Source organism: Carya illinoinensis, chromosome 5 (genome assembly GCF_018687715.1).
Source record: "Carya illinoinensis cultivar Pawnee chromosome 5, C.illinoinensisPawnee_v1, whole genome shotgun sequence".
Lineage (NCBI taxonomy): Eukaryota > Viridiplantae > Streptophyta > Magnoliopsida > Fagales > Juglandaceae > Carya > Carya illinoinensis.
In genome coordinates, this window is record NC_056756.1 from 28,362,408 (window position 1) to 28,383,990 (window position 21,583).

Below are 21,583 nucleotides of genomic sequence, written 5' to 3' on the forward strand. Positions count from 1 at the left end.
ATGCGGCTTTTTAGGTTATTTGACATTGATTTTTGTTGTATTTATTTATTTTTTAGTAGGCATGGGTCATGCAACCCTTAATGCAAGCCCCCTTATTATTTTCTATGTTTTTGTCCTAACGCGTGCCGTGGAAGGTGATCTGTTGTAGCTTCATGATGTTTGGTTTCCCCACTCTTGCTGTATCTACATGCCTATAAGAGACTTTATTTCTTACTTGATATTTATTTATTTTTTATAAGTCTTACCTGATATTTATGAATGTGCATAAGATTATGATGTCATTTTTCTTAGTAAGGGAAATTTAACATTACATTTATAATTCAACATGGGAACCATATTTCCATTTTTACTTTTCTCTCATCTGGTTCATTAGACTGTTTTGGGTTGCTGTTCTTGCTCATAATTTGGGGTGCTAATAATGTTTGCAATTGAGAACATGATAATTTGCACAATTAAACCCAATTAGGCACCTACCCTTATTATATTAGCATCATGAAAGCATTCAATGTGAATGTATTTGTAACTCTGGTAATTTTGCAGGCTTTATGATCCTCGTGTTCCTGGGCTACGAGAGATGTTGCACAGTGAAGTTTTCTTCCCTTCTGATAGATTCTCAGATATGGAAACTTTGGAAACTTTAGTAAGCCTTGGACTTAGAAGAACAATAGGCTTTGCTGGTTTGCTTGATTGTGCTAGGACGGTTTCTCTACTGCAAGATGCTAGGGACTCAGAGACACAGAGTTATGGGAGGAAGTTGCTTGTCTGTTTAGATGCTCTGTCATTAAAGCTCTCGACTGATGGGGCTGGAAATTGTGATGAATTGGAGGATTCCATCTTATGTAATGAAAAAAGTCTAGTGGACGGTAATTCTACGCATGTTGATTCTTACAAGAGAGAAGAGAACCATTGTATAGATGATCTTGACACTAGTTTATTTGTTGGCATCATGATTGAGGATAAACTGGAAGAAGAATTTTGGTCTGAAATTAAGACTATTGCTTGGTGTCCTATTTCTGCTGATCCACCTTTACAGGGACTCCCATGGTTAAAATCTAGTAATCAAGTAGCGGCCCCAATCACAGTGAGACCTAAAACACAGATGTGGATGGTGTCGTGTTCAATGCATATACTTGATGGCGAATGCTACTCAACACACCTGCAACAAAAGCTTGGTTGGATGGATTCCCCAACCATAGATGTTTTATCCACACAGTTAATTGAGCTGTCCAAGTTCTATGGGCAGCTTAAGTTACAGTCTGTGGTGGAACCTGAATTGGATGCTGCTCTGCAAAAGGGAATGCCATCACTTTACTTGAGATTGCAAGAATATATTGGTTCTGAGGATTTGATGGTGCTAAAATCAGCTTTAAGTGGTGTTTCCTGGGTTTGGATTGGGGATGATTTTGTTTCTCCAACTGCACTTGCATTTGATTCTCCCGTGAAATTCTCTCCTTATTTGTATGTTGTTCCATCTGAATTATCGGCATTTAGGGTTTTGCTTTTGGAATTAGGTGTCAGACTTAGTTTTGATGTTTGGGATTATTATAGCGTACTACAGCGCTTGCATAATGATGTGAAAGGGTCCCCACTGTCCACAGATCATTTAAGTTTTGTCCACTGTGTCCTTGAAGCTCTTGCAGACTGTTGCTCAGACAAACCGTTGTTTGGGGTATCTGAGACTCCACTCTTAATCCCTGATTCTTCTGGAGTTCTGATACGAGTGCAGGATCTTGTGTACAATGATGCACCATGGATGGAAAACCATACTCTTCGTGCGAAACATTTTACACATCCAACAATCAGCAATGATCTGGCTAACAGGTTGGGCGTACAGTCGCTTCGCTGCCTCTCGTTGGTTGATGAAGAAATGACTAAAGATTTACCATGCATGGAGCATGGTAGAATAAATGAGCTTTTAGCATTGTATGGGAACAACGACTTCATGTTGTTTGACCTTCTTGAGTTGGCAGATTGCTGCAAGACCAAGAAGCTACACCTAATCTTTGACAAGAGGGAGCATCCTCGCCAATCTTTGCTGCAGCACAATCTAGGTAACAATACAAAGTCTGAAGGTTGTTTGTGCTTAAAATGTGTTAATGATCTAGGAATGGTTGCTTAAAAATAGCGACATACCTATAAGTTTTTGGCATGAAAATAAATCTGTAGTTTTGGCTGCTGCTGTAATTATAGCCACATCAGATTGGCAAAGGAGAAAGCGCACATCAGTTTATAAAATATCCTATCATGCTAGAACCCTTGTGCAACTCATGGGAATAAAGGTGGTTTTACTTCTGAAGTCATTGTCTCGCACAAGTCTTGTATGTTTCAAATTAGTATTATTAGTTAGGTGGGGGCCTTTTTTTAGCCTTATCATAAATTGGAGCATTATTCTTAATCTTGTTTGTTTAATTGTACAGGTGAATTTCAAGGGCCTGCCCTAGTAGCCATTTTGGAAGGGGTCAGCTTGAGTAGAGAGGAAGTAAGTAGCCTCCAGCTTCTCCCTCCATGGAGAGTACGAGGCAATACTCTTAATTATGGTTTGGGACTGCTTAGCTGTTATTTTGTCTGCGACCTCCTTTCTGTTGTTTCTGGTGGCTATTTCTACATGTTTGATCCTCAGGGTCTAGTGCTAGCTGTACCTTCAACTTGTGCTCCCACAGCAAAAATGTTTTCACTGACAGGTATGTTGCTGAACGCTATTCAAGGTACCAGGGATTCACTTCTTTCCCACCATATTGCTTCCTTCATAGTTGACCTGGCAAGGCCTCCTTGTTCTCAATATTCTGCATTTGCTCCTAGTGAAATTGTTGTGGTTGTACTTAACTGTATATTGTGATATATAGCTTCAGTGGGAACAGCACTTTCGAGAATCTTGGAGGAGCCGGCTTTTCTGATGCCAGATAGAACTTCTTAACGAACTTGTCTCTGTCCATTTATATTTTGTGTGCTTTTGAGTGTGTAGGCTTGCTGATTTGTGACCACAAAAGCTTGTAGATTTCCAAAGAATAGGAAGAATGCATTTCCTGCCACCAGATGCAACTATAGATTTCTGATGTGGCATTTTCACCGAAATTTCTTATAAATTTGCCTGTAGTGACATTATTTTGTCTAATATGTTCAGCTGAGGCAGGAGAAATAGATAAAATTTAAGGCATGAGGCTATAGTTTGGTTTGTTAGTGACAGGATTTTAGTATTCATTTCTTATTTTGAGTTTTTTTTCTCAAAAAAAGGATTTTAGTCAGAAACACTTGCGAAGGGTGTTTCTCTCAAGCAATATTCTGAGTGTTAATTGCTGGAAGCAAATCTGAAATGGGTAATCAAAGAATTTTTTGAGAATTGTTCTGGGACCACTTGAATTTTGAGATTGTTAAGAATAACTAATTGTTGGTGGACATGGTGAGAGCAAGAGAACAAGTACACTGGGAGTCTACCTCAGATCCCGAGTAGAAAAGAAAAGAAAACCAGAAAAGCCTAGAGTCTAAAGCAATAGAAAAATAAATGAGCAACCATCCAATAGTAAAGTGTATTGAAGAAAAAGCCTTGAGGTCCTCTATTGTTCTTGAGCTGTCTTTAAAGTTGCTTGCAATTAAACAATATAGAAAGCTGAAATCCTGATTGTTTATATATTTGATCTTTCTAAACTGAATTTTCAAAGGGTTTTGAAGCAGTTTATATTCAACTATCATGGAACTAAAAAGGTTGAACTATGCCAAGGAACACGTTGCTAGCAAGTACTATATTTTGGTCCTGATAAAGGCACAGGGCAAACAATACAAGCTTATTTAGTTTTATGTTTGAGTGGTACCCTTTTTCTGGATGGTTGGCGTGTTGGTTCTTGATTTCCTATCTTGAACCAAATTACAGTCGATCCCCTGAAAGCAAACTAAAGGATGGTGGACATTGTTGGAGCTCTTTTGGCTATTTTTGGTAATATTTCTCATGGGCTGGCACTAGGATTTGTCTATTGGAAAATAGGCTAACAGAAAGAGATAAAGATGGATAAGTGAGGCACCACACCTTTTTTTGGTGAGGCAAAAAGGATAGGAGGGGGCAATCGGCGGTGGCTTCCCTACTTGTGCGTGACCATTGTAGCACCATATGACTGGAGTGGCTTAGATGGTGGGATGCCGCAGGCTTGACCTCAAGTTGAGTTTGTCATACCTAGACCCCAGCCCCATTAGGGAATTCATTGAATCCTTAGGCGGCTAATACTAATAGTCTAAGGTGAATCAATATTTGAATTTGAGCCTAGGATCTAGTGTATGACAAACCGCTCAGGAGTAACCTAAGAACCATTGAGCCACCATCCTTGGTGGTTGAGGCACCACGCGTTAGTTAGAACAAGAAGCATCTCATCTTTGGATTCCAGGCTTCTGTTGAATCTCAGTACAAAAGGGGTCTATGGAATCTGGCAAAAGTGCATCCGCCCCAAAAGCACCACAGCTGGCCAAAGTACATTCTTCAGCTTCAAATCCAAAATAAAGAGTTAGAAACTGGTGCATGGCATTTCACTAAGCAGGATATATATTTCCTCGCAAAGCAGTAGAGCTACTGAAAAAATGCTCTTCAACTATTAGATTTACAGCACTCTACATATCTTCACCATGCACATTACTTCTTGGTTAATGAAGTAGCTAAACATAGAGGACTGAGGAAGTCGCTTAAATGTGTTTTACACTGCAGGTCTAGGAATCCTATTCGATTGGCAAGCTTCTGACTAAGGTGCTAGGATTTCTAGACTTAGCGCGAAGTATGCCCGTGTGCCAAAACATTTGATGACTTCAAAGAATTTAAGTTGAATTATGTGAGTTGTACAAAAATTCCATTGAATTACCCGAGGTGTATTTGCGGGAAATTCCTTGTTGAGGGCCTATGCACCCCCCGAGATTAATCGAGACTTTGTTCTCAAACACCCGGTGCCAATAAAAAGAAAAGAATGGTTTAGAATAATTTTTTTTATTTTTTTATTTTTTTAAAATAAGTAAATGGTTTACAATAGATTAGGATTTGTTCAACAAAATAAAGGGAAGGTTGTAGTATTTTACCGCTTTATATATGAAATAACGAACGCCTATGAGATAATAAATGGTTGAATAGATTCACGTTAATCTGGAAAAGTTAGTGGGCGTTCAACACCTGGGATTTGTATGTTTTTTATGGCACTGAAACACTAAATCCTATTTTCAATCCATTATCGTGCTGCTCAGGTGCTGCGGTGTTTAGTACTTGGTGGGTGTTGTGTGATCAGTTGTAGACAAGTTAGCAGACTTGATTGGGTGGCTTGGAGGATAAAACTTGTGTGACTTGGAATGTCGTCCTGTTGTGTCTGATGTGGTGCTTTAGAGGGAGTGTCATGGTTTGACTTATGACTGTACAAAGCCTCCACTGTACAACCTGTAGCTTTTTTGCTAAATGGCTTTTTGTTTGTATGGCTGTGTAACAAATGCATGTGTTTTTGTTGTTTTCTTTCCATTTTGAGAAATTAATTTTTTTTCTTCTAAGGGGCTTGGGCTGTGTCTTATGCTTTTTATTTATTTCTTATGTTCAGTGAAAATTTGTTAATATTAGTAGGCGTAGCCAAGGACACTAGATGCATACAAGGGAAAACACCTAGTTGTGAAGAAGAAATGGATGCACGGAAATCATGAACATTAAGGGCATGTTGGATGCTTAAAGTATCTCAAAATTTTGTGAATAGTATTAAAATAGTTTGAGTAAAGATTTTTTATTGGGTTTTGGAAAATGAGACACAAAAAGTTGAATAAAAATATTTTTTAAAACAAGTATTGTATCGGAGTTTGTGAAAGTGATAGATAAAGTTAAAAAATTGTTTGAATGTAGTTTTTTAATATTTTTTTCTTTGTTTTGAAGTTTGTAAAAGTTGTATTGATTTTTGTGTTTAAGTAATGATTAGATGAAAAAATTGAAAAATTGAAATTGAAAAGTGTTTTGTGTTTGAGTGATGTTTGGGAATGAAGTTATGAGAAATCTTGGGAATTTTGGGAGTGGTTCATGTTTGCCAAACATGCCCCAAGACCATTAAAATCAAAATATATTGCCCAGAGAAGTGTGTTGAAAAAGAATCTTCTGAGTTCCCCCAGCAAGCTTTCTTTATCGAATGAACGGATGGCGAATTTCCCTATCTTAGACGTGCTCCATAACATCTTATTGCTTCTTGGTTCCTTGTTTTAGTCGAGTATAATAAACAGAAGAATTATGTAAGAACCCCAACTTCCCAAACAGAAGAAAGGTTCACTTTTAAGCCCAACACAGCCTCAAAGCGTAGAAGAAGTACCCTTGATATATGGATTTGATTTTGGGCTGCATCGCAGAATATCAACATATCATCTGCAAACAACAACTGAGGAATGTTAAGAAAATCTCGGTGAGGATTCCCCCTAGAAATTCACTTATAAAAAAAAAAGGATTCCCCCTAGAAATCCCTCACAAAGCCACCCCCCACCATCGCTGTCAATAATCTACTAAAAGCTTCGATGAAGATGACAAATAGTAGAGGAGAAAATGTCATTTTGCCTCAATCCATGTGAGCTATTAAAGAAGCCAAATAGAGTGCCATTCACCATTATAGAGAATTGAATAATGGAGACACAATACGTAATCCAAGAAATCCACTGTTCCCGAATCCATGCCTCCTAAGAAAATAATGCAGAAATCCCAAGCTGACATGAGCATAAGCCTTCTCCATGTCTAGTTTGCATAAACCCCTCGATTCATTAGATTTATTCAGATCTCCAAGCATTCATTGGCAATGAATGATGAGTCTAAGATTTGTCTGCCTCTGACAAGAGTATATGGAGGCTTCTATATAATCTTCTCCAAAGCTTCACTCAGATGATTAGCAAGACCTTGGACATAATCTTATACACTGCATGCACTAGACTGATAGAGCGTTAGTCCTTAATATCCAATGCCCTTGATTTCTTAGGATGAGCACAATAAAGGTGGCATTGTGACTTTTCTCGAACCAACCATAAGTGTATATTTGTGGAAGACCTTCATATTGTCCTCATTTACCATATCTCGACATGATTGGAAAAGTGTCATGTTGAATCCATCTGGACCTTGTCTTTTGCAATCTTCCTTACCACTTCATACGCCTCGTTGTTTTCAAACGGTCTCTCCAACCACGTAGATCTCTTTCGCTCTATAGGCTTGAATGCTAGCCCATCAAGATTTGGCCTTCAATCAACTTGTTCTGTGAGCAATTCTTAGTAGAATCGGGCAATGTGATCCTTAATCTTGGAGTGGTCCGAAGAAAAATGGTGTCAATATTGAGTTGCTCAATGGCGTTGTTTCTTCTATTTGACTTGGCCACTCGATGAAAGAACTTGGTAGATTTGTCCTTCTCCCTTAACCTTAAAGTCCTAGATTTTTGTTGGCCCCAAGTTGGCCCAAGTGGTGAAGGCCTTGGTCTTGGGGTATCACTCCCTTCAAGGTCCGAGGTTCAACACCTCATGGGTGTAAACAATCATTTGGGGCCACATCCCCTAGTGAAAAATCAACGATTTAACCAGTTCCATGTAGAGAAACTTTCGAGGGTGCGGTGCACAAAACCGAGGTTTATTCTGCAAGGGTAAGTCTGAAGGGCCCTGCCTTGGAGAGGTTCCCCGACCTAAAAATAAAATAAAATAAAATAAATAAAAAAAGGTGGCCCTTTCAAGTTTCGATACTATTTGGTCTTTCCATAATTTTTCCTCTTTAGAAAGAGCTATTCTCCTCGACCTCAAAAGTTTGCAACTCCTCTAGTAAGGAATTCTTTTGACATTTCACATTGCCAAAGACTTGATCATTCCAAATCTTCTTCAAAATTTTCAACATACTTGCTGTTATCAAGCTTGGGGTGCCTTCAGTCTGATAGGTGGACCACCATTATATGATTTTGTCTACAACACCTTCAACCTTTAGCCACATGTTTTCAAATTTGACGTGTCTTTGCCCCCTTGAATAATGTGCTTGCCAAGAGGGAGAGAAACCTTTTTTGGTTAACTTAGAATAATGTGCTTGCCAAGAGGGAGAGAAACCTTTTTTGGTTAGCTTAAAATAATGTGCTTGCCAAGAGGGAGAGAAACTATAAATCTATCCAATCTAGACCAAGCCTAGTTGTTTGACCACGTGAATGATTCTCTCACGAGGAATATTCATACGATCCAGCTCAAACATGAACTTTGAGACCTCCACCATAAATGGACAAAGACTTGCCTTCCATAATCTTTTGCTTGGGAACTGGGTAATGTTGATCACCTCCAATGCACAAAAGTCCCACAAACTATGTAGACTAGCGATCTCTTCCCAAAGAAAGCATCAATTACTATCTAGGTTTGGCCCATAAACTCCCACAAACGCCCACTCAAAATTATCTACCATACTTTCAGTAGAGTAAGCCATTGTGTATTTCCCCAACACACTCTTCAACTCTTTCCACCACCCTTATATCCCAAATAACTGATACTCCACCTGACGCTCCCTTAGAAGCTAAATAGGACCATCCTACATGTTGGCAACCCTACAAAATCCAAACAATCCTTTAAGAAATATATTTCATTTTCGTTGCCAGAAAACACAATATCTGGAGACGCTTATTAATCTTGTTCAATCCCCTGACATTCCAAAATAAAGTTGGTCCTGCCCTCCCTCAACTTAGACTCCCCTTCCTTTGCGTTGTAGTTGATTGCCTAAGTAAGACGTTTTAGCTCCCTACTTATTTTTTAGCCCAATTTTGTTAAGTGGAAATGTCCCTTCTCAATGGTGGTAAGTAATGCTATGAATTGGTCTTCAAATACCTCACATGTAATGCCAACACTACTACATCTCCTTAACCTTTTGCAAAACCCAATCCAATGATGAATGACTATATTGTTGATCGAAGGAAGAGATTTCAAGGGCACAAAATCATCCCCAGGCTTAGCTCCAAATTGTGCACCAGGCCCTATATATTCTTCTTCACAAGGCACAAATGGCAACCCCATCAGCTCATCAACACCATCTCCTGCATATTGTGCCGCACCTTCTCGACAGCCCCATTTTGCTATCACTGCATAATGCTTCCCTCCATCATGGGACGTTCTGGATTGACGGCAAACCTATAAACTCTCGGAAGCATTAGTGTTATGTCATTTTCCTTCAACTCCAGTGTGGGTGCTAGTGTGTCATCGAAGAGAATATTGGCTAGGGTGTGCCTCTCAATGGCAATTCTTTCTATGTCACCCCTGTGGAGTGAAGCGCGTTTTGGCTATCTCTACACCAATACCTGATATAGAACCCACTATGAAAATAGATCACCTGAGCTTTCTTTTGACCCATCACTCTCTCCTTGACCGGGTTATGGAAACCGGGCCAATCCCAATTTTCTTTTTTCCTTTATTTGGCTTTACAGGATTCAGCTCATCTCTTATCACACCCAGCCCATTCCAATGTAAAATTGACATGTTTCGGGCCTATCTTGCGCAAGAGACACTTATTGAGTTTTAGAGTGAGACCCCTTTTGCCTTGGAATCTATCCTTGCATGATCTGCAGAGGAGTCAAACCACCTTCCTTGTTCCCCTTTCTGCCCCTAGTGTCAAATTGAGTCATCGAAGCATGACCCATTTTCAAGGCTGTGGCATTTGATCTCTTCATCGCCATGAATGCCCTTGCTTTGGCCCCATTTGGTGGTTCTTGTAAATGTTTATGGAGGAAAAATACTTTTTTTTTTTTAATTGATGTACAAACATATATATATACACTACATATACTTGACACTTATACCCTCACACACTTATAATAATCACAAACATATCTTCTAACATTCCCCCTCAAGCTAGGGCATATATATCATATAAACTCAACTTGAAACAAATATGTTTTAACCGACTCCAACACAAAGACTTAGTAAACACATCTGCAAGTTGATCAGTAGACTTCACAAAAGGTGTAACAATGTCACAACTTAGTATTTTATCTCGAATGAAGTGACAATCAATCTCTATATGTTTAGTCCTCTCATGGAACACGGGGTTAGAGGCAATATGCACTGCGGCTTGATCATCACAAAATAACTCGAGAGGGTAAGGAGCTAGAAATCCAATCTCTTGAAGGAAGTGTTGCAACCATGTCAGCTCACTAGTAGTGTAAGCCATTGTCCTGTATTCAGCTTCTGCACTAGACCGAGCTATTACTGCTTGTTTCTTACGCTTCCATGTAACCAAATTACCTCCTACAAAAGTACAATATCTAGTAATAGATCTTCTATCAGAAGGTGATCCTGCCTAGGTGCTCGCTTAAGATAACGAAGAATATGGATTACAGCATCCCAATGTGAGACCCTAGGCATTTGTAAAAATTGACTCAGTACACTCACTGCATAAGAGATATCTGGTCTAGTGATAGTGAGATAATTCAATTTCCCCACAAGTCTTTAATACCTACCTGGATCTCCAAACAACTCCCATTCCTCTTTCAAGAATTTACGATTTGGGTCCATAGGGTTGTCAATAGGTCGTGCACCCAACATGCCGGTTTCTTTTAGAGGATCAAGTACATATTTCCTTTGAGATAGGTTGATACCCTCTTTAGATCTACTAACTTCAATTCCAAGAAAATATCTGAGCTTGCCCAAGTCTTTTGTCTGAAACTGATCATGTAAATACTGTTTCAGCCTAACAATTCCAATAGTCACTCCCAGTAACTACAATGTCGTCCACATAAACAACCAACAAAATGTAACCTGCATCACTATGTAAGTGAAATACCGATTGATTTGTTTAGCATCTATGGAGACCAAATGCCAATACAACATCAGAAAACTTCCCAAACCATGCTCGAGGAGATTGTTTTAAACCATATAATGCCTTTTTTAGCTTACATACAATACCTCGATGCTCTCCCTGAGTAGTAAACCCAGGTGGTTGCTCCATATAAACTTCTTCATGCAAGTCGCCATGTAGAAATGCATTCTTAACATCCAGCTGAAATAAAAGCTAGTCTAAATTAGCAGCAAGAGGGATCAACACTTGAACAGAGGAGATTTTGGCAACTGGGGAAAGAGTCTCCTCGTAATCAATGCCATATGTTTGAGTGTAACCCTTAGCAACCAAATGGGCTTTCAGACGTTCCACCAAACTATCAGGATGAAATTTGATTGTATATACCCATTTACAACCAACAGGTTGCTTACCAAGTGGTAGTGGAACAAGTTCCCATGTCTCATGATGATGAAGGGCATCCATTTCATTTTTCATAGTTGTCCTCCATCCCGGATCGGATAAAACATCCTGAACTGTCTTAGGAAAAGAAAGTTTTGAAAGTTGAGAGGTAAAGCATGAGAATTGAGGAGATAGAGCATGATATGAGACAAATTGACTAATTGGATGTCGAGTAACACAAGATCGAGTACCTTTGTGGAGAGCAATAGGTGGAGAGTCTGAAATACTAGGTAACGCAGGACCTGAAGATGGAGACACAGTTAGTGAAGGCATGGAAGCTGGCAGCCGTGAACGACGCGAGTAAACCTGTAAAGGAATCGGGGGAGGGGGTGGAGGTGGAGGACCGACAATAGGAGGAGAAAGTATAAGAGTAGGTAATGGTAGAGGATTGCACTCAACACTCGAGGATGTGTCAGAGAAATAGGGTATGGACTCAAAGAAGGTAACATCAGCACTAATGAAATAGCATCTAAGAACTGGACTATAACAACAATATCCTTTTTGAGTCCGAGAATAACCAACAAAAAAACATTTGGTAGAACGAGGATCAAGCTTATCAAAACCCGGGCCAAGGTTATGAAAATAGGAAATACACCCAAAGCTTTTTGGGTGAAAACACTTCAAAGAGCTTCCGGCCGCTGAAAACATTTCCTCCAACCGCCACAAACTGATCGGAAAGCTCAGAAAACCACCAACACTTCAAACGACAGCTTTGATACCATGTAAACGTTTATGGAGGAAAAATACTTCTTTTTTTTAATTGATGTACAAACATATATATACACACTACATACACTTGACACTTACACCCTCACACACTTATAATAATTACAAACATATCTTCTAACAGTTCTCATGACCAAATGGGTTATTCTGATTCTCGCCCGTGACCCATCAATCATCATCATTACTTCAGAAAAACAGAGCATATACTCTGCTTAACTTGACAACAAATTTCTCCACCCAGATGTTCATACCCTTCCGAAATGACTAGAACACCCTGCTGACCTCCTCCACCATATTCGGTAGTAGTTAAATATCTACCGTGGACATTCAAGCAGCATTCAGCCAACAAAGCTTTGGTCCTTCCCATGTGTTTTATGAATTCCAGCTCTCTCTGCCTGGAACACTGCTTCCACCATAGCCACCAGCCACCCTATACCACTACGACTTAGAACTACAGGCCTTCATACCCCTATGCTCTTCTCCACAAGTTTTACTGAGAATCTCCATGCTTCTGTTGAGAACTTGAAAGCTTTTGATTCCACTTAAAAGCAAACAAATTGACCCATGGTAATCTGAAATCTAATGTATGAAATGAAACGGAAGGAGTCAAAAACTAACAGTGTCATCTCACCCGAAAGCACTTCTAAGGGATAAAACTTCAGGAGGTTGGGACCATCATCAAACCCTTTAAGCTTGATTTAGTTACCAGTATAGAAGAATCATTATTTAAGATGTTTTTGTTGCTAGTTTGGGGTTGCAAAGTTGAGGGCTTTTCATGGGGATGGGTCTTATGATTTGCTTCAAAGTAGAAAATACCATGCCCTTGTATTGTTCCCAACAATCATAACAGTTATGATCTTTTTTTTTTTTCACTTGCATTTTCACCGATGCAGTTTCCGCTTGCAGTGCCTTGTCTTTCTGCATCTTATTTTGTCCCATTAGATAAATATTCTGAAGTATGCTTCTCTTGCCATCAAATTATGGATAAATTGTTTCTTTCTATCCCAACTTGGGTAAACCTCAGGTAAATTATGACATAATGGATTACGGATGCATGACTTGAATGACCATGGCACCCACCGCCAGATCATGCAAAATTATAATTTTTCCTTATAAGTGCCTCAAAAAGTACTCTATTTTTCCTACTTTGTAGGACACTAAAAGGTTGAAAGTATAATTTGACACGATTTGGCAGTAGTTTTAAGCTCTGTGTTGGGTCCTCATCACTCAGTTTTGGATTGAAGGGGATATTACATATGATCTGATAGTCTGGGAGTGAAAACTTTCAAATTTTCCCCAAAATTTCTTGGATGGTTGGTTTTCTAATGTTTTAGATCTGTATAGTCAGTGTCCTGCATGAATAGAATTGAAGATTTGAAATGATTTTTTTTTGTGCTGCGGGATTTCAGGCACTAATTTGACTCAGCGGTTTTGTGATCAATTTATCCCCATGATGATTGGTCAAAATATGTCATGGTCATCATCAGATGCTACCATTATCCGCATGCCTCTGTCTTCTGAATGCTCGAAAGATGGACTGGAGATTGGATTAAAGAGAATAAAACAGATAACTGACAGATTTTTGGAGCATGCATCTAGAACACTTCTTTTCTTGAAGTCAGTTGTACAGGTATGAACAGTTCCACTTATAATAAAGGTATTGCATGTTTGTAGCTATTGGTACAACATAAAATGTTTGGACATATCTCCCATATATATTTTTTTCAAGAAAGAAAAATGAGGAATTTTTTACTGAGAAGTAGATAAGGCTGCAATTGCCAACATCTTGAGTTTAAATGGGATATCAAATTACCTTTTTATTTTATTGGAAATGCTACTTCTAAGATCCTATAAGCCGTAGCACTTGTAATATGTTTCTTAGAATATGCAAATTGCAAATGTAATAGAAAGGCGGATGAATCACTTAGTCCTCCATTCTCCCAACTCTATCAGAAAGATGGTTACACAATTGACAGATGATGGGACACCCACACTCGAGCTGGTGGGGGCATTTCAACATTTGTGCATATTACGTATACAAGGGAGAAACCATCTAGAAGATGAAAACAATACAAGAAATTAAAGTTGAGCCCATTAAAGTCTAGATAGGCTGTCCCATGGATAATATTATATTAAAAGAGAGTTTTGAGCTCCTCAATCGTCCGTTTGGGTCCTCAAAAAAATTTTCATTCCTTTCCCTCCAAGTACATCATATGAGGTAAGTAGGAACCATCTTACATCCTGCTACAACCCCTCTCCTAGAGCCAAGAGGTCCACTATTCATTTGGGCATAACCCGTACCAAACCAACCATATTGAAAAGGCCACTCCACAAAGCAGTAGCAACCTCACAATATAGTAAAATATGATATACGGAGGATGAGATGATTTGGAATCTTTGCTGTGTGGAGAATGATCCCTAATTGCATTATGTAGTGTTTGTGGATGGGGAGAAGCAAGAGGTGCTTTGAAGACATGGAGTGTTCTTTGGAGGAGCTGAAGCGACTTTTTTACAATACTTTACTCTCCTGGGTTTTTGGCCATTATTTGTAATGCGGATAATCTCCATCATTTGCTTGTATCTCTTCACTAGTGCTTAGTTGTAATTAGGCTTGTTCGATGTATACTCCCAGTATACTTGGGCTATGCCTTCATTATCAAAAAAATTTTACTCTTATAAAAAAAATGATAAATGGACTCCTCAGTCCTCAAAACTAGAATGTTTAGAAAACTTACCCCAACCTTTTTATATGTTTTTATATCATAGCCCCACCCCATCAGGCCGTTTGATCTCATTTGAACACCACCCACCACAAGAACATCAGTATTTATAATCTAGTGCTGTCCACAAGGCCTCTCTAACTCTATCATTCTGATAGCATAAAAGCTACTTTCGTAAGAGTGCATGATTAAACAAGAAAAAGTTCCGAACTCCCAACTTACCCTCAGAAATTAGAGAAGACATATGCTCAGCTTACCAAGTGAAATTTAACCTCTTCACTTAACCCAAGGGAAGTGTCACTCCCACGACTTAGTTAAAGGCTGAATAGGAATTTTTTAATTGTGTTTCTTTATAGTAATCATCATTCTTTTCACAGGTCTATATTATGGGCTTTAGAGAAGTATTGGAAAGTTGTTTAGTGCCTAGAGTTAAGGTGTAACGTGGCCCAATTCATGTTTTAAATAGGAATAGTCGATAGAATCGAAGAAAAACTATGAATCCTTGTTATATACCGATTCCCGTGTCCAATCAGATCTGTTAATCTCTAATTTATAGGGATAAAGCCTAAAATTATGCTGCCAGCATTTTCCTAGAAGAGTCAGAAATTGTATAAATGTTTAGTCTATGGAAACTCAATTCCTACTAGGAGTAGGAATGCCTTCTGCTGCCAATCCTAATTTTTAGGGATAAGCACTTGATTTTAGAACACTTTTTCTTTTAAAACTTGCTGTCAAACTCTAGGAGCTTATCCAAAATATTTCTCTAAGGAAACTAGAGTTAAAAATCCTGTTTTCATCAGCCTGGAGTAGCCTAAGAAAACCATAACTCTTTCGTATAAAAAAAAAGACCTAAAACTCATTATTTCAATTTTCAACCGAGCCACAATTCCCCCTTGTTGCTTCCCATTTTCAGCCCCCAAAACTCAAAGGAATTTTCTCAAATCACAGCCTTTCTAACCCTTTAACAGAAATCCTATGTATGGGCCTCCCTTTGGTCACGTAGGTGAGTTTTCTTTAAGTTTCTCAACTCCTTTCATCAAGGTTCAAGTTTAGATGTCTAATAACCTTCTAAAAAATTTCTACCTCTTTCTTGAATGGTTTTTGTCATGAAAAGCAGTGCAAGATCCAATATATCATACAAAATTCATCAAGAATTCAATACCAACCACTCTTGGTGTTTTTTCCAAGGGTTTTGATCTAGCCCTATCAGGTTAAGTGAAGGTGATTGAACTCATGAAGCTAACGTGTGAGGTAAGCATGAGAATGTTTGAAATCCACCTTGCTTTACGGTGGTGAATTGTATTGCTTTATCTAATTGTTTACAGAATGTACATAGTTAATACGAATTAATAAATTTACAATAAAAGGAAACAATGTACAAATAAATCTCCCACAATCACGGTAGTCAACTCTGGCATATATGGAAAGACTTTGATTGAGGAGTGATATCCTCAATAGTAAGGAGTATGATCATGCGGTTGATGTTCAAAGTTAAAATGTCATATTTTTTTCAAATGAATTTCAAGTTATATGCTACGATTCTGGCCTTTTTCTTGTAAGACCTTTACTATACATCTATTGTATGATATGTTATGAAAGCAAGGATTGGAAAATGCTTTAATGTGATGCTTTCGCTATATGTGTATGTAATGAATGTGCTCTTGTTATGAAAGTTTCGGGTAGAACACCTACCCCTTGAAAGCAAATTTGGAGTAGTAAGGCACCATCGAGAGTGACTACTATTTTTTATTAGATGTACATCTTGTATAGCCACTATGTACTAGGATCACATCCTTTTTTATTTTCAATAAAGCTTTACTTATTTACATCTAAGGAAACGTCATGTAGTGGTGTTGGACCGGTGTTACATGTGTAAGAAGAATGGGGAATCAGTAGATTACCTACTTTTACATTGTGAGGTGGCCGAGACCATGGAGGATGGTTTTCGTGCGGGAATTGGATTCTCATGGGTCATGCCTCAGAGGCTGGTGAATTTTCTAGCCAGCTGGAGAGGCCTCCAAGGTAATCAACAAGTGGAAGCAATCTGGAAAATGGCTCATATATGTATGTGTTGGTGCACTTGGCGGGAAAGAAATGATAGAAACTTAGGACCGCGAGAGGACAATGGATGAGCTTAAAGTTTTCTTTTTTTAAAACCTTGTTCTTATGGGCAGGGGGTCATTAATTTTAATGGACTAAATGTCCATGATTTTCTATATTCGGTTGTAAACCTTAATTAGATAGTTCTCACGTATACTTCTTGTATACGTGGGCTATGCCGTCTCTTCTTATGAATAAAAATTCTTGATAATGCCTTTAAAATCCATGAACTAATTCTCCCATACTGAATTGTTGATATTCTACGGAAAACGAGTCTCTTAGTACACTTTGAAAAAACTCTTCTTGCTTGGAACTAATGATGAATTTGCTACTGCAATTTTGAGTTGGTTTCGATGGGATTCTTTACAGAGGTCGGAATAGACTCGAAATTGTTCACTCTAGCAAAAGAGGGAGGTTTTTTTCGTATCACAGAGAGAGGATGGAAGAGGCAACAAGAACTCTTAGTGAAATAGAACATAATCCAGTGGCTGGTCAAGGTGTTGGAGGAGCAAATATGGAAGTTGCAAAGGGAGCTGAAGGCTTTGAAGACTTTGGTCAGTCGAAATAAGGTAAGCTATAGTTGTAGGGGTGTTGAGAAGGAAGGGCTGGGCTTGAATAAAGACAAGGCCTGTCAGAAAAAGGGGAGAGTAGAGGTCTGGAAGGAAGTGAGTGGGCCGAAAAGGTTGGGCCAAGAGAAGGGCCCATTGATTAAGGGGGTAGACCATTCGGGTGGGGCACAGCCCATAGTTCACATAACCACGGCTCAGCCCATGGCTCACAAAAAAGGTAAGACTTCTCCTGTTGAAAAGTCCGATGTGCAGCCACCAGCACCGTGCATGCCGCTGCAGTCAGTGGAGATTCGGAGGGTCCACAGAGTGTGCCGATGAGGATGGTAGACCTCTCAGATGACAGCCCGTAGGTGTGGGATGATAGGAATGGGGAGGTGGAACCTGCAAAGATCTTGGCGAATCGAGAGGGAGATTTTCCTACACCATATCAGGTTTAGATAGTGCCGACGAGGGCTTTGGTGGCTCTGTCGAACCCCTCTAGTCTTCTTCCCGAGGTGGCTGAGCCTGAGATGACCTTTGCGAGTTGAGAGGAGTTCCCTGCGTCGAATCAGGATCAGACTGTGCCGATGAGGATTCTGGTGGTTAGTGGGGCTCCGGCGAACTCTTCTAGCTTACTTTTGGTGGATTTCGAGGTGGTTGTGAGGGATGGGGAAGCCTCGGATGATTTGGAATTGGAGGGGTCTCTCTATGACTTTGTTGAAGGGGTGTCCTCTGATGAAGAGCATGCTTTGGCCTTGAGGGAACAACTAGGCCTAACTATTTTTCCCGAGGTGGAGGAAACTAGAGAGGTGGATCCGACACCATTGAATTTTCTGTTTCCTATCCATTTAGGAGTCTTAGGTTGGGTGTTTGATAAGGTGAAGGAGATTCAGAAAGTTGTGGGACTGGAGTGTGAGAGATACAAGGAACAGTTTATGGCCTTGCTTACAGCTATAGAAGTAGGGCATCAACAACAATGGAAGACCGTCTCGAAAAAATAGCGAGAGCTTAAGAGGTTGACATGGTCACTGAACATTGATGGCAGCTCTAGTCGGAGCAGGCCGAAAGGGAAGGGGCTGACCATTCTCCATGAAACCCAAAATTGTATCATGGAATGTCTATGGGCTAAATGAGGCTACTAAACATATGCGGATAAGAAACATGCTTTGGGAGTGGAAGTAGACATTGTTTGCTTGCAAGAGACCAAGATGAAGCAGATTGATAGGCGGATTGTGAGGAGCTTGTGGAGTGGTGTTAATGTGGATTGGGTTTACTTGGCCTCTAATGGGGCGTTAGGTGGAGTGGTAGTCATGTGGGATTGGCGGGTGGTGGAAAAAATGGAGGAATTCATAGGGAGATACATGGTAGCATGCTCGTTCAAGAGTGTGTCTGATAACTTTTTATGGGCTTTTGCAAGTGTATATGGTCCAAATTTGAACAGCAATGGAGTACTTTTATGGGAAGAATTATCCGGTGTTCATAGTTGGTGGAACCTCCCTCGGTGTATTGGGGGAGACTTTAATGTTACTAGATTTCCAAGTGAATCTTTCGGTAATAGAAGAGGGAGGCCAGCTATGGTTGAATTCTATGAATGCATCTATGATTTGAATTTGGTAGATTGGCCCTTAGCCGGGGGCTCTGCCAAGTGGGCTAACAATCAGACGTGGTCTCGTTTGGATCGTTTCCTCATTTCTCCTTAGTGGGAGAGCCATTTCCCTGACGTTTGACAAAGGCATTTGCCTCGTATTAGTTCGGATCACTGGCCTATCTTGCTTGACTGCGGTGGTTTGCGAAGTGGTCGAAGATATTTTAAATTTGAGAACATGTGGTGCCGGAAGGTTTTGTGGAATGAGTAAGATAGTGGTGGGCGTCGTATCAATTTCAAGGTACCCCAAGCTTTATTCTTGTTGGCAAATTGAAAGCGCTAAAAAGAGATTTGAAACTTTGGAATACGCAATCTTTCGGTGATCTTAGGGGAAAAAAAAAAAAAAAGAAGGAAAGATGAGGGAGATTCAGGAAATTGAGCAGATTCAAGAGTTTAGATCCCTTACTCAAACTGAAGTAGAACGGAGGACATTGTTGGGTGAGGAGCTTGAGAGAATTATCCTATTGGAAGAGATTTCGTGGCGGCAAAAATCAAGAGCTTTGTGGGTCAGGGAAGGAGATCGTTGTACCAAGTTTTTCCATCGAGTTGCAAATTCTCATAGGAGAAACAATAATATTGAGATGCTGAAAATTGATGGTACTGAGTGTAGGGAGGAACAGGTTATCAAGGACCATATAGTTGGCTTTTATGGGCAACTCCTTATTGAACCAATGAGTTGGCGGCCATCTCGTGATGGTTTGGTCTTTGACTCCATTGGAGAGAGTGATGTATCTTTACTAGAACAAGCTTTTGAGGAAGAGGAGGTGGCGGAGGTTGTGTGAAAATTGGCTAAGGATAAGGCACTGGGGCCGGATGGGTTCTCTATGGGTTTCTTTCAAGAATGTTGGGATGTGGTAAAGGAAGACATTATGAAAGTGTTCCAAGAACTCCACGTGGCTGGAAAATTTGAAAAAAGTTTAAATACAACTTTCATAGCATTGATCCCGAAGAAGGTGGGGGCTAATGAGGTAAATGCATATCGTCCCATTAGCTAAATGAGTGGTGTATACAAGATCATCTCTAAAGTGCTAGCGAACCGGCTTAGTGAGGTGGTAGGAAGATTATCACTAAGCCTCAAAATGCCTTTGTTAAAGGTAGGCAAATCCTTGATGTGGCTCTTATTGTGAACGAGTGTGTGGATGGTAGAATGAAGGAAGGTGTTACTAGGATCATTTGCAATCTGGATATGGAGAAGGCTTATGATCATGTTAATTGGGATTTCTTACTCTATCTTCTTGGGAGATGTGGTTTTGGGGTGAGGTGGAGGTCATGAATCCGATGGTGTGTATCAACGGCTAAATTCTATGTGTTAATTAATGGTAGCCTAGCTGGCTTCTTTCATAGTACACAAGGCCTGAGACAAGGCGATCCGTTGTCGCCATTATTGTTTGTTGTTGTGATGGAGGGTCTAGGCATGATGATTTCAGCTTTGACTCGTAATGGCATGGCGAACGGTTTTTCGGTTGGAAATCCGAAGAGGGGCATTACTAATATATCTCATATATTGTTTGCAGATGATACTCTTTTCCTTTGTGATGCAGATCAGAATCAGGTGCGGAATTTGAAGGCGATGCTTCTTTGTTTTGAAGCAGTGTTTGGGTTAAAAGTGAATTTTGACAAGTCCGAGGTAGTACCAATTGGAGTGGTGCCAAATTTATGGCAACTGGCTCGTTCGTTAGGTTGCAAGGTAGCTTCCCTCCCATTGCGTATCTGGGTCTTCCATTGGGGGTTGGGGCAAGATCGTCCCTCCTTTGGGAGCCAGTGATTGAGAAAATAGAGAGAAGGCTAGCGAGTTGGAAGAGAATGTACTTGTCGAAAGGAGGAAGGCTCACATTGATTAAGAGTACTCTTTCTAATCTTCCTACCTATTTGCTCTCTTTTTCCTATTCCAGCAAGAGTAGCAAGCCGAATTGAGAAATTACAATGTGACTTTTTGTGGGGTGGTTTGGGGGAAGAGTTCAAATACCATCTGGTCAAGTGGGAAACGGTGTGTCGTCCTATATCCAAGGGTGGTCTGGGTATTAAAAATGTGAAGACTTTCAATCGGGCACTCTACGGTAAATGGTTGTGGAGATATATTCGGGAACCGGAAGCCTTGTGGCGAGGGGTGATTGGGTGCAAATATGGTGATATGAGAGAAGAGGAGGAGGGGGGGGGGGGGGGGTGTACTAAAGACGCTAGAGGAGTCAATGGAGTGGGGATGTGGAAACATATCAGAAAAGGTTGGACAGTCTTTCTTCGGCACACCCACTTTCAGTTGGGGGATGGAACCAAGATTAAATTCTAGCAAGATATTTGGTGTGGTGATATGACTTTACGAGAGTTATTTCCCTCTCTTTTTCAAATTGCCCACGTTAAAGAGGCTTCAGTGGCGGATGTTATGGGAATATTAGGTGGGCAATTTCATTGGAATATCAATTTTTAGCAGGGTTGCACAAGATTGGGAGATGAACAGTTTTGTGGATTTTTATAGTCTCATACTCTGTGAAGCCAAGCAATCTACAAGAAGACGGGTTGTGGTGGGTCCCTCACTGGAAAGGTATGTTCTCGGTTCACTCCTTCCATATTGCTCTCTCTTAAGATCCCAATTGTCGGTTCCCTTGGAAAAGGATATGGAGACATAAGGCGCCCCCTCAAGGCG

At 40.0% G+C, this 21,583-nt stretch overlaps 1 protein-coding gene across 4 annotated transcripts in view; it reads left to right on the plus strand.

Moving 5' to 3' along the window:
- LOC122309481 (sacsin) overlaps positions 1-21,583 on the plus strand; it is a 70,166-nt gene that overhangs the window by 35,790 nt on the left and 12,793 nt on the right. For all 4 annotated transcript variants that reach the window (XM_043122981.1, XM_043122984.1, XM_043122985.1 and 1 more), the window contains exons 4-6: positions 541-2,051; positions 2,418-2,681; positions 13,339-13,559. In XM_043122981.1, the coding sequence (XP_042978915.1) occupies positions 541-2,051; positions 2,418-2,681; positions 13,339-13,559 (1,996 nt within the window). The remainder of the gene's footprint in view (positions 1-540; positions 2,052-2,417; positions 2,682-13,338; positions 13,560-21,583) is intronic.